This window comes from Tupaia chinensis, unplaced genomic scaffold (assembly GCF_000334495.1).
Source record: "Tupaia chinensis unplaced genomic scaffold, TupChi_1.0 Scaffold150288_1, whole genome shotgun sequence".
NCBI classification, from domain to species: domain Eukaryota; kingdom Metazoa; phylum Chordata; class Mammalia; order Scandentia; family Tupaiidae; genus Tupaia; species Tupaia belangeri.
Genome location: NW_006210128.1, coordinates 920169 through 934352, shown reverse-complemented (window position 1 = coordinate 934352; position 14184 = coordinate 920169). Strand labels below are relative to the sequence as shown.

The 14184-nt window shown below is 39.4% G+C and overlaps 1 protein-coding gene across 1 annotated transcript in view; it reads left to right on the top strand.

Annotated features, from left to right (window-relative positions):
• RAD51AP1 (RAD51 associated protein 1) overlaps positions 1–14184 on the top strand; it is a 26729-nt gene that overhangs the window by 963 nt on the left and 11582 nt on the right. The window contains exons 2-6 of the mRNA XM_006172027.3: positions 3642–3691; positions 6825–6966; positions 10812–10921; positions 13219–13305; positions 13824–13973. Of these exons, the coding sequence (XP_006172089.1) occupies positions 3642–3691; positions 6825–6966; positions 10812–10921; positions 13219–13305; positions 13824–13973 (539 nt within the window). The remainder of the gene's footprint in view (positions 1–3641; positions 3692–6824; positions 6967–10811; positions 10922–13218; positions 13306–13823; positions 13974–14184) is intronic.

Below are 14184 nucleotides of genomic sequence, written 5' to 3'. Positions count from 1 at the left end.
GAAGGAGAGCCAAGGCCATGGTTGAGAGACAGGCTGAGATAGTAGCAAGCAGTTGGAAGAATTGTAGGGAATTAGGCCACAGAAACAGGCAGGTGCTGGAACAGGTAGAGCTTTGTAGGCCTTCGAAAGGTGTTTGTATTTTATTCTAAGTCCAGTGGGAAGTCCATGGAGGGTTTTTAAGTAAGAAAGAAATCTTTGCTTTTATAAAGGTTATTGGCTGCTGGTAGAGCATGAACAGGGGGATGAGATGACTAGTAGAGAGTAGGAGAATCAGGTAGGAGGCTGTTATATCGTTGGGTAGTGGTTTGGGGTAGTGTGTTACCAGGGAAAACAGAAAGCAACAGACAAATCTGAAATATATTTTGGAGATAGTGCTAACAGCAGTTGCTGATGAAGTGGAAGTGGAGGTAAAGGAAAAAAGGAATCAAGGATGACTACGAAGTTTTTGTTCTGAGGTACCGAATGATTTCTGTATTAACTGAGATGGAAATGACTAAAAAAAGAAGTAAGTTCAGGAGGTGCCAGGGATGAAGATTTCTGTTTCAAACATGTCGAATTCGAACTAGGTTTTTAAATATGTAAGTATTGAAGATGTAATCCTTTTGTTTGGATCAGCAGTAGTCAAAGTATGGTCTGAAGATCTCTGGGGGTTCCTGAAGGCTTCTCAGGAAGTTCATGAGCTCAGCATTACTTTCATAGTGGGACCAGCAGTTAGCGTAATGGCTATGCCTGTGGACTCCCATGTAGTTGACCGCGGTTTGAGTCCTGGACCTGGTGGCTTAAACTCACGCCGGGCGCGTGTGTGTGTGTGTGTGTGTGTGTGCCCAGGATCCCGAGAGGAGAATGGAGGATTGCAGTGTGGCCATCCTCCCGGTGGTGATTTCTCTCTTTCTATCTCTCTGTCTGTCTGTCTGGCGAGCGCACACACCCTATAGCAAAAACCTCTCCCCCAAAAAAGGAAAAAAATAATTATTTTCACAGTAATATTAAGATGTTATTTTTTTTTCTCACCGTTCTAGTTTTGTGCTACAGTGATAAACCTGCTAGAACCCTAGCACAAATCAAGACAGTGGCACCAAACTATACTAGTAGTCATTTCACATTTTACTACTACACACTTAGGCTAAAAGAGTGAAATATGCTTAATGAGGAACCAGCAGATGGTGTAATGGTTACATCACTAGACTCCCACGTAGTTGACCGTGGTTCAAGTCCTAGTCCCAGCTGCTTAATACTCATGCTGGACACATGTATGTGTACCCAAAATCCTGAGAGGAGAATGGAGGAGAAGGGATTACGGTGAGGCCATTGTCCGGGGTTGTGGGTGGAGGGCGATTTCTCGCTTTCTGTCTCTTGTCCCTCTGGTAAGCATGTGCACCCTGTAAAAAAAAATCTTTAAAAAATAAAAAAAAAAGAATATGCTTAATGAAACAGTAAGACTATTATATTTATTACAGCTCAACCCTTAAGTGTGTGTGTGTGTAGATCTGTGTGAGCAAGTCTTTCTTTCTTTTTTTTTTTTCTTTTTCTTTTTTGGGAGAGGTTTTTGCTATAGGGTGCGTGCACTCGCCAGAAAGAGAGAGACAGAGAGACTGAAAGCGAGAAATCACTTCCCAGGGGGAATGGCCACGCTGCAATCCCTTCTCCTCCATTCTCCTCTCGGGATCTTGGGCACACACGCACACATGCCGGCATGAGTTTAAGCCACCGGGTCCGGGACTCAAACCACGGTCGACTACATGGGAGTTCAGTGACATAGCCATTATGCTAACTACTGGTCCCAAGTATATTTTTTTAAAAAATAGATTTTAAAATTTTGTTTTACTCTTACTCAGTCTCAATTTTTTTTGGGGGGGAGAGGTTTTTGCTATAGAGTGTGTGCACTCACCAGAAAGACAGAGAGAAACAGAGACAGAAAGCAAGAAATCATCTCCCAGAAGGGATGGCTATGCCACAATCCCATCCCCTCCATTCTCCTCTTGGGATCTTGGGCACGTTTGCACACGTACCCAGCGTGAGTTTAAACCACTGGTTCCAGGACTCAAACTGCAGTCAACTACATGTGAGTCCAGTGACATAGCCGTTACAGCAACTGCTGGAAATGGGAAGTACTCATTAAGTACTTCTATTGTACATAACAAAATATGATGGTTATCTTAAAGAAAGGCACTTGTAAGGTTTTTTTGAGGGACTGGCAGGTGGCATGATGGTTAAGGGTGCTGGACTCCCATATAGCCCATCATGTTTTGAGTCCTGGGCCTGGCAGCTTGCTTTTTTCCTTTCCCTCTCTCTCTCTCCCTCCCTCTCTCACTCTGTCCCTCTGGTCAAAATAAATTAAATAAATAAATAAATAAAGTGAACGAAAATAATTATTTAAAAAAATTTTTTTTTTGAGTTGCAAGCTAAACTGGCCTCTTTTTTTCATAAAACCCCATTTTTAGTTGAAAGAACAGCCAACTGACAAACTAGGTTATTTATACTTGAGCATTTGGTCAAAGGTGGAAACACAACCTTGAATACTGTTTCATTTAATACATAGAGGAGGGAAGAAGAAAATAACTTTTTTTTCCCACTTTGATTATCATTTTCTTCTTTTCTCTCCCTCCTTTCTTTCCTTCTTATCGCCAGTGGGAAATGCACTCACCAGAGAGAGCCAAAGAGAAAGCACTCCCACCCCCAGTGGGGCCTGGTCATGTCAAAATCCTTTTCCTCCTTTTTTTGGCTTCCCATTAAGATTTTGGGCACATACACACATGTGCCCAGCATGTTTTCAAGCCGCTGGTCAGCCATATGGGGTCTGATTCCCGATGCACAGCGTTTAATCACTACTCTGCAGGACTGGCCCTCATTTTCTTTTGATACCCCATAAGGTACTATAAAGATATAGGGTAAGTAGCAGAAACAAAGTTACCATTTTTTAAGTGTCCACAATATAAATACATTTGATGGTGTACAGAGATCGAAAAAGAAAATGACTTTCAGTGTCAGGAAATTTGTAATCTAACAAGGAATATGGAGTGCATATATAAGACAAAAGGACATTTGCAACAGGAAATTATGTGTTCAGCAGCAATTAAAGAGTATATAGTTAGGAAGTAGTAATTATATGGATTATTCTTTGGGAGTTATCTAAGTTGTTTTTTTTCCCTGTCAGGTACAGGTACACATTTTTTCCGTGTCAGGTACAGTTAAATCTATTTCAGCTAATGCTAAATCCCTGTTATAAATGCAAATCATGTGGTTTTAAAATAGTTTTTTAGTTTTTATTATAAGGTATGAGTGCTTGGCAGAGAGAAACAGATGGAGAGGGAAAGTGAGAAAGCACCCATGAGGGGATGGCTATGCCACAATCCTTTCTCCTCCCTTCTCTTTCAGGGTTCTGGTCATTTGTACACATGTGCCCAGTGCGTTTTTCAGGCCACTAGGTCCAGCACTCAAACCACTCAGATGTCTCAGTGGGATCCAGCCGCCTCAATCACCACGCCACTGGCTGGACCCCTGCAAGTCTGCTTTAGATTTTTAGTATTTCAAAAAGAAGCCAAGCACATTTTTGTTTATAAGGCTATTAATAGCCTTAAGGAATAGAACAGAAGTGAGAAATTGACATTCGTGATAATGAAAAATCTCTCTCTTGGTCATAGACATAAGAAATCAATCAATTACTCACAGTTTGAAAACTCCGACAGTGATGGTAAGTAGAACCTCTTATTTTTGCTGTAAAAATTTTGAAATTTATTTCCTTGGGAGATAGATGACATATGTTGCTCAGATATTGAATATATATATGCCTCAATAACATATTACGTAGATCTGGGAAGTATTCAAGATAATTATTCTGATGGCCACACTGATAATTACTGTTATAATAAAGTGAGAAATGAGCAAATCCAGGTGAAAATGATTCTTTGGGTGAAAACTACTCTGGGTCTGTGTTTCTCAAGTTGGGCTTTGTCTCCTATTTGTTCTCTGAAGAAGGAACACACTGTCTTTTTGAAATACAAATGTGTAATAGAATACTATATATAACCCTCAATAATTGTAACATGAAAGAAGACTTTGAGAGAGGTTAGATTTATGCTGTGCTATATTGGTTATATGTTTACTTGTCTCTGCTATTAAGATAACTTTGATCAGAAGCTGAGAAACATTGCATTAGAGTCCATACTTTGATGTAGGTTTTATATTTCTTTCTCAGACCACCAGAGTCTCTGTAAGTCAAATATTCAGTCATTTCTAGGTTTAAAGAATTTGTTTTTGCCTTAGGCATAGCCTTTAGAGTGTCTACAAACTGGGATAAAATGTCAGTGGTATAGAATAGAACTATTAGCTTTTATTACTACCATCAGTCTGTTACCAGATATTTATAAATTGCTAATTGTGTACTGGATACTGGATGAAGTAGGTGGTGCAGAAAATATTAAGTTGTCATATTCCTACATGGAATGAAGTTTATACATTTATAAATTTATTTATACATATCCCTACATGTATAAATAAATGCCATCGTATATGATTAAGTCCACATGGACACTGAAGGTAGACATACATTTACCATAATGTTTAAAAGCCATAGCAGCAATTTTATGTTGATTCTCAACAACTATAAGAGTTCTGAAGAATGTTAGAGCAGGAAACTCTTGAGAAACAGTAATGGATAGAAAAGAACATTCTTTAGTTAGAGATTAAGATGTCATCAAGCTAAACAGCTTCTTTAGTGGGTGCCCAGAGTCCCGAGAGGAGAATGGAGACGGGATTGTGGCTTGGCCATCGCCTTCCCCCACCCTTGGGGGGACGGTTATTGCTCACTTTTCCTTTTATTGTCTCTGTCTGTCTCTGGTAAGCACATACACCCTATGGCAGAAACCTTAAAAACAAAACAAACAAAAAAAAACACTTCTTTACACCAAAGGAAACAACAATTAGAGTTGAAAAGAGAGCCCTCAGGATGGGAGAAAATATTTACACATTATTCCTCAGTCAAGAGATTGAAAACCAGAATATATAGTGAACTCAAGCAGCTCACCCGTAAAAAAATGAATAATACATACACCCTATGGCAGAAACCTTAAAAACAAAACAAACAAAAAAAAACACTTCTTTACACCAAAGGAAACAACAATTAGAGTTGAAAAGAGAGCCCTCAGGATGGGAGAAAATATTTACACATTATTCCTCAGTCAAGAGATTGAAAACCAGAATATATAGTGAACTCAAGCAGCTCATCCGTAAAAAAATGAATAATCCGGGCTGGCAGATGGTGTGGTGGTTAAGGGTGCTGGACTCCCATGTGGCTGATCGTGGTTCAAGTCTGGAACTGGTGGCTTACTTTCTTACTTCCCCTCCCTCCTACTCTATCCCTCTCTGGTTAAAATAAGTAAATAAAGTTAAAAGAAAAGAATTTTTTTAAATGAATAATCCAGTTAAAAAATGGGCAAATGAGCTGAATAACCAACTCTCCAAAGACTTATGTATGGCCAAAAGGCATATGAAAAAGCGTTCAGTCTCTTGGTATAAGGGAAATGCAAATTAAAACCAGAATGAAATACCTTTTTTTTTTTTTTCTTCTTTTTTTTTTTGAGAGGTTTTTGCTATAGGCACATGCACTCTCCAGAAAGACAGAAAGGGACAGAGAGACAGAAAGGGAGAAATCACTCCCCAGGGGGGATGACCACACCACAATTGGATTAAAAAAACAAACGAACAGAAAAACAACAAGTGCTGGTTAGACTAGTGAAAAGGAAAGCCTTTTACACTGTTGGTGGGAATGTAAACTAGTAGGATCTTTGTGGAAAACAATATGGAGATTCCTTAAAAACCTACAAATACTACTGCCCTGTGGTCCAGGAATCCCACCCCTGAGTGTTTACCAGTGGCTAGGAAGACGCTCAGTCAGAAAGACACTTGCACATCCATGTTTATTGCAGCACTATTCACAATTGCTGAGACTTGGGATCAGCCTCAGTGTCTTGTGGCACATGTATACGATATTGGCCATTAGAAACAGATCCTATCAGTTATTCAAAGTGGATGAATATAAAGGACTTAATGTTTAGCGAAGTGAGCCAGACTTTGAAAGAGAACCACTTAATATGTACCAAATGTCTATACTCTATGGCAGGAATTGTAAGATCTGAAGCTAGGATAGTAGGGGGGATAGGTGTAGACGCCAGGGATAGTAGCGGAGGGAAGTGGGTGGTAGAGGATGGGCTGGAGGGGAAAGGGAAGAAACATTTAACAGGCAAAGGAAGTAAATTTCTCTCTAGGGGGAAAAACACATTCTATATTTTTTGCTTTATAAAAAAGGTTACTGTAGTAGGCTCATAGGAAATTTGTTATGATAGGGGAAAGAGAAAATATTAGTAACTATCAGAATCCTCATATAGTGCTTTCTCTCCCCCATGATGCTTATTTCCCTTAGCTTGCTTAGCATACTAAGCATAGGCAATGGACCTTTAAAAGAAGATATTTGGCTGTCTTGTGAAGTCTCCATAAAAATCATTTTCTTCCAGTTTTCAAAGTGGTAAACCTTTCTAATGGTTTTAAGAAGTTTTTAATCGCCCCTTTTTTTCTGTGATATTTGTATACTACCTTAATTGCCTTTACTGTGTTTTAGTGAATGGGATTTTGATGAATTAGTATTTTAAAAAACAAAGACCACCAAAACAGAGGAGTTGAAATGGATTAAAGACAAACAAAATACTGACAATTTTTAAATCATAGGAAGCAAATAATTTACTTAACCTATAAAACCTGAACACACACTGCAATACATTTTAACTCCTAAGAAAATAATTTTATTTCTTTTATTTTTAATTCACACATAGATGATTTTGTTTCTGCAACTGTACCTTTAAGTAAGAAGTCCAGAACAATATCAAAGGAGTTGAAACACAATAAACCAAAACCTAATGTGAAGACTCTCCTGAAAGAAAACATCATACCACAAGAAAAAACACCTAAAAAAAGGTGAGAGGTAAGACACAATAAATATAATACTAGACGTGTTCATTTAAAATGGACAGAGATGCAAAGTCTTGGGTTAAATTAGATCTTGATCAGAATTATAGATCTTAGTTAGCACATGTAGAATAAGGATGCACTATTAATTCTCTCCTGATTGAAAAAAGAAATGCACAACATATAAAGAGATATGCATGTAAATATTAAGACAATAATTGTTTAAAAGTTTAGAAGTTAAGGCTGGCTTTTATAGTACCCAACATTCTCTCTAAATTCTTCAAATCTTACAAGATTTTTTTGATAAAAATTATAGTTGTAAGGGCAGTTTCTTTTTTTTAAGATTTATCTATTTATTTATTCATTCATTCCTTCATTTTAATTTGACCAGAGAGAGCCACAGAAAGAGAGAGAGAGAGAGGAAAGTGAGAAAGCAAGCCACCAGGACCGGGACTCGAACTGTGGTTGGCCATGTGGGAGTGTCCAGCGCCTTTACCACCACGCCACCTGCTGGTCCCTGTAAGGGCAGTTTTTTAAAAAATATTTAGGGTCAGCCATGGTGGTGCAGTGGTAACGCAGTGTTTCACAGTGCCAAAGCCACATGGAAGGTCCTGGATTTGCTTCCTGCAGTCTCTCTATATGCCAAGGCACGCGTGACCACGATCCTGGCTGGCTGGGGCTGGGCTTAGATCACAGCAGGAAGAACCTGTTTCTCTGTTCATCTATTTTTCTCTCTCTCTCTCTTTCTGTCTTTCTTTCAGAAGAAATAAATTTTAAAAATAATTTCAAAATCTTTTTTTTAACAAATAAAAGGTATTTTTTCCTTGTCATTTTTTTTAATTTGATTTTTCTATAAAAGGTATTTTTTCCTTGTCATTTTTTTTTAATTTGATTTTTCTAAGTTTTTTTTTTGTTTGTTTTTGTTTTTTTGCTATAGAGCACATGCGCTCGCCGGAGAGACAGAAAGATAGAAAGTGAGAAATCACCCCCCAGGAAGGGTGGCTACTGCAGTCTCTTCTCTATTATCTTCTTGGGATTTTGGGCACACACCCAGCATGAGTTTTAAGCCGCCAGGTTCAGTACTCCAACTGCAGTCAACTACGTGGGAGTCCAGCAATGTAACCATTATGCATTATGCAATCTGCTAGTGCCTGATTTTTTTTTTTTTTTTAATTTTTCCAGCAATGCCAAGGTTCCATAGTTTCTGGACTAACCTTGAAATTCCAGTGGTTAATGCCAAGAAGGAGGAAGGAGTGAGGGATGAAAATCCTGATACTCCAAACTTGTAGTATGGAGAGGAGATGGGCAGAAAAGGACTACTGATAAATGGAACATGGGATGTGTGAGGTTTCACTGCCACAAGTTCTTCTATGAAAAGTTAATTAGCATAGGGAAACTAACCCACGTCATACTCTTTACCTTCTTCCTCTATTTTTGTTGTTGTTTCCGAGTTTGTTGTATGTTATTTTAAATGTGGTGAAAAAAAACCATAGATGGGAGAAAACATTTGGAAATCATGTAACTGATGAGAGACTTGTATCTGGAGTATATGAAGAACTCTTAAAACACAGTAACTTAATAACCCAATTTAAAATGTGCAAAAGATTTTAATACACATTTCTCCAAAGAAATACACAAATAACCTATAAAGACATGAAAAGATACATGAAAAGGTACACCATTATTAGCTGTTAGGGAGATACAAATCAAAACCACAGTGAGCTAGTACTCTACACTCTTGACTATAATAAAAGACAGTAACAAGTGTTGATAGGGATGTGGAGAAACTGGAACCTTTGTACATTGCTGGTGGGAATGTAAAATGGTATGGCCAAATTGGAAAGCAGCTTAGCAACTCCACAAAATGTTAGAGTTATTATATGACCCAGCCTAGGTATATACCAAGGGAAATGAAAATATAAACCCACAGAAAATGAATATTCTTAGCAATATTCTTCCTAACAGTCAAAAATGGAAGCAGTCCCCATGCTTGTCAACTGATAAATGGCTAAATAAAATGCAGCATTGATATAATGGGACATAATTGAACCACAAAAGGAAATTAACTGATACATGCTGCAGCACAGACAGACCTTGGGAATGGCTGAGTGAAAGAAGCCAGATACAAAAGGCCACGTGTTGTGTGACTCCATTTATATGAAATATGCGGCAGAGGAAGATCTGTAGAAACAAAGTAGATCAGTGGGTACCAGGAGCTGGGGGGCAGTAAACCGGGCATGCCTGGGTTTCTTTTTGGGGTAATGAAAATATTCTGATACTAGATAGTGGTGATAGTTTTATAGCTCTTTTTTAGTAGTAAAAATGACTGAATTGTACACTTTGAAAGGACGGATTTTTACAGTATGTGAGTTATATTTCAGTAAAACTGCTTTTTAAAAAAAGATAAATCCTGGGGCCAGCAGGTGGCGTGGTGGCTAAGGGCGTTGGACGACCACGATTTGAGTCTCAGACCTGGTGGCTTGCTTTCTCACTTTTTCTCTCTCTGTTTCTGTCCCTCACTGGTCAATTTAAAATAAGTAAATAAATAGATAAAATGAAATAAAATAATTCTAAAAAGAAAAACAGAAAGCCAGTCAAGGCAGAAAGTTTCCTACCCAAGGTAATGTAGGCAGGAGATTAGTGAAGGATATCTAGCTGACTAAGCCACATTTGGGGGAAAAAAAAAAAAGGTAAATCTCTTAAGATGCAGCTCCATTCTTCCACCTTATGTGGTCTTTCCTCGTCTCTGATTTTCCCTCCTCCTGAACTCTAGCGCTGTTGACCAGCTTGAACAGGAGGCTTAGGACAGTCCGCCTTACCTGGGATAACTACTACTATGCCTTGCTTCCTTACCCTCATTAAACTGCAGGTTCCTTGAGGATACTTTCACTGCTTCTGCTCATGCAGTGTCTCATACATAGTAGGAGCCTGGCAAAACAGTTGTTTTTTGTTTTTTCGAGAGCTTTTTGCTAAAGGGTACATACACTCGCTGGAGACACAGAGAAAGTGAGAAATCACCCTCACCATGGGCGATGGCCATGCCATAGTCCCCACTCCTCTATTCTCCTCTTGGGATTTTGGGCATGCATCCACACACACCTGGCATGAGTTTCAAGCTGCCCGGTCTAGGTCTCGATCCATGGTCAGCCATGTGGGAGTCCAGCACTTTAACCACTACTCCAGCTGCTGGCCTGGCAAAATAATTATTAAGTCTAGATTGGAAGAAACAGATGAAAAAATTGTTTTCATTCACTATAAGAATATAATCTATGCTAAGGGAATGTAGATGAGGTTTAAGAAGATTTCTAAGTTTAAATGATGTTTGAACCAACTCTCTTTTAGGCTGAGCAGGTACTTTGCACCTGGATAGAGCTGGTAGTAAGAGAGGCAGCACAACTAAAGAGCAACGGCACAGCTGTTCCTGTTCCAAACCTGTTACACTGAACACGGGGACTTCAAAAGGCTGAAGGAAAAATGGAATCAAAGTATGATTCCATTTGTGGCGCAAAAACATAGCTGTTCCTGTTCCAAACCTATTACACTGAACACGGGGACTTCAAAAGGCTGAAGGAAAAATGGAATCAAAGTATGAGTTTATTGTGGCACAAAAACATTTTGAAATCTATGCATAGTTTTTGCCTACTCACCTTACATGAACTTTTTGAAGAGCCCAAGTATAACATGACATTTTAAGCGTCTTAACATCAAAGGCCAATAAATGATGACAGTGTTGGTTTAAAAACAATTTCGTGAGCTTAGTAAATGTTAAATAGTAATTTAGGAAAATCTCAAGCTTTGCTCTCTGTTGATAGTGATATTTTAAAAACTCATTATTATGTGTGTGTGTGTTTCAGGCTGGCTTTAGACGACAAGCTCTACCAGAGAGACTTAGAAGTCGCACTGGCTTTATCAGTGAAGGAACCCCCCACAGCCACTGTGGATGTGCAGAAGTCTCAAGATGAAAGTAACTTTATTTTCTGGATACTTACCCTTAAAACCTTCTTACTGTTTGTGATCATTTCTTTGGGTGGGCCTTCGCAGAGGAAACAATACAATTTGAATACATGGACTATAAATAGTGTAATTTATAGAGCATATAATTGGATTGAATTCTTTACTCAGCTGCGTACATCTCATACAAACGTGCATGTATCTCTGCTAATGCCCGAGGTAAGCTTGAGGACATGACTGTGTGCCAGGGTGTTCAAATCATATCTTGGTATACAGTGAAAACCTGATCTTTTTTTTTTTAAGAGAGAGATTTTTGCAATAGGACACATGCACTCACCAGAGACATAAAAAGACTTAGAGGGAGGGAACCAGCAGTTAGTGTAATGGCTATGTCGCTGGATTCCCACGTAGTCGACCGTGGTTCGCGTCCTGGACCCGGTGGCTTAAAACTCACGCCGGGTGCGTGTGTGTGCGTGCGCAAGATCCCGAGAGGAGAATGGAGGAGAAGGGATTGCGGTGTGACCATCCCCCTGGGGGGTGATTTCTCGCTTTCTGTCTCTCTGTCTCTCTCTGTCTGTCTGGCGAGCACACACGCCCTATAGCAGAAATCTCTCCAAAAAAAAAAAACTTAGAGGGAGAGAAAGTGAGAAATCAGCCCCCGTGGGGATGGCCATGCTGCAGTCCCTTCTTCTGCATTCTCCTCCTAGGATTTGGGGCACGCCTGGCGTGAGTTTCAAGCTGTGGGATCCAGGACTTGAATCACAGTCAGGCATGTGGGAGTGCGACCTGCTGTAACCACTGCATCGCCTGCTGGCCCTCAATTTGATGTCTTGATCAAGTAACTTGATCTGACGACCCTAACAGTTCACCTTTCCTTCAGATCTGCATAAATTGATATGGCCTAATGATGGTAATCTTTGTTGTATATCTTCATTAACAAGCTCAGTGCACCTAAGAGAATGACTCTGGATCTCAGAATTTTCTTTGTTTTTTCTGACAGCCATGCAGCATGATATTGCCATTTTAGAGACACAGAAGTTAGTATTCCTGGAAAAGATGAACTGCTGAAAAGCTTTTGGCATTAAATTGTTTGGGCTGAATTCATTAATATTACGTTAGCCCATACTTTTAGGGGGCATTTTGTTTATCCTTATTTTTGTTTATTGTTTAAATCAGCATTGCTTTTTATTTAAAAATATGTAAAAATTTTGATTAGGGAGAATTTTAGTAATCAGGAATCAAAGAAACTTCAAAAAGAAAATTGCCATGTATTATACCTAAAATTGAGAAAATGAAGTTTGTCTCATAAGACATAGTCTGTGTAGCAAGAATTCCTTAGAAGTCTCACATCTCAGGACCAGCATGGTGGCACTGGGCTCCCACATGGCCAACCGCAGTTCGAGTCCTGGATCTGGTGACCTGCTTTCTCATTTTCTCTCTCTCTCTCTCTCTCTCTCATTCTGTCCCTCTCTGGTCAAATTAAAAATAAATTAATTAAATAAATAAAGTTAAATAAAATAAATAATTCTTAAGAAAAAGTCTCACATCTCATTGAATAATGTACTTTGTAGCATTTAGTAGTACCAACTATGATGACTTAAAGCCCTCCTAAAGTGCTGCGGATTTTTTTTTTTTTTAAGTTTTTTTGCCATAAGGTACATGCACTTGCAAGAGAGAGACAGAGAGAGGGAAAGGGAGAAATCACTCCCCAGGGGACATGGCCATGCTGCATGCTGCAGTCCCTTTTCCTTTCTCTCAAGATAATGGGCATGCACGTACATGCGCCTGGCGTGATTTTCAAGCTGCTAAGTCTGGGACTCGAACCACTGTCAGCCATGTAGGAAGCCCAGCACCTTAACTGCCATGCTGGTCTGCTGTATGTCATTTTAAGGTTTCTTATTGGAGAGTCCTTATGTTAGTAAAAGTATGAATTCACCTACATAAAAGTGTAGTTGGTCATTTCCATGTGAGATTGACATTGAATCACGTACAGTAACCCTGTGAGACCCTGTTTTATCCCCATGTGTTATAGGTGAGGGAACTTGTCCGGGGCCATATGCCAGTTGACATGCTGGAGGCTAGATTTGGACATAAATCTGTTTGATCTTAATGACAAACCGCCAATCACATGGTAGCCTCTCCAAGTAAAATCACTGTGCTCGTTTGAGATGAAGGTTATTTTCCTCATATATGTCCTGTATTTTGTATCTGTGAGGTGCTGTTACAGAGCCCAATATCTTAGCAGTAGTCTTTCTATTTCTGTGTTGGTTGATTAAGGCGCATCTAAATTTTCTTTCTTATTTCTCTTAGGCATTGAGAAACATGGCAGTGGCGAGACAGAAACGATGAGTAAATCTGTCCGTATCTCTAACTGCAGTGTGGCCAGTGATCACTTAGGTATGTCTTTTATGTTGATATTAGTAATAAGTTTTTTCTGTTAACAAGATTATTTTTCTAAGTTTTGTGTACATTCCTGAAACTGTAGCTAGAACCAAGGTCTTTAAATTTATCAGAGCTCTCCTCGTCTCCTGGCCTCCGTTTCTTTGCGTTTCGTCTTCTTTCTTAGTACTGACTCTTTGTCCCTGGTGGAGGCATGGCTACCCATGGCTTCTATGAAGTCTACCCCAACTGGCCACTCAAAAGAGGGCCTACATCTTCCCAGTTTGAAAATTCTTGGGAAATACTCTCTCGGGTATTGGACTTTTCCTCGAAGCCAGTGTCTGTGCTGGAGACCTGATGTGCTCTGATTGTCCCAGACTACGCTATGTAGTTTGTAAGTAGAAGCAAGGGAGGGGTGAACCTGGGCCAAAAAAAATAAAAAATAAAAAAAAGCCACAGATGTAATAGGTCTGCTCTGCAATTCTTGAAATTAGCTGCTTCTAAATTTTCTACTGATTTTTATGCTTCTCCTGAAGATCTGGATAAGATTACTGAGGAGGAGGATATTCATGATGTTCACAGGAAAAGAAAAGCAGCATCCAAAGCTGTGGTCCAACAGAGGAAGATTCTTTTGGAAGGCAGTGATGCCGATAGTCCTGATGACTCTGAGCCAGACTTCGCAACTGGTAAGTTATAGCCTACTTTTGCATAAACCTATGGAGGGCCGTCCCTGTAGCACCGTGATGTGGCACTGCACAGAGGGAGCCAAGATCCTGACAGGATAGAGAATTAGTGGAAAAAGATTTGCAGTATGACCAGACCCCAGTGGGGAATTTTGTCTTTCATGCTTGCACATGCATTCTCTGGCATTTAAGGGAAAAACCAAACAAACAAACA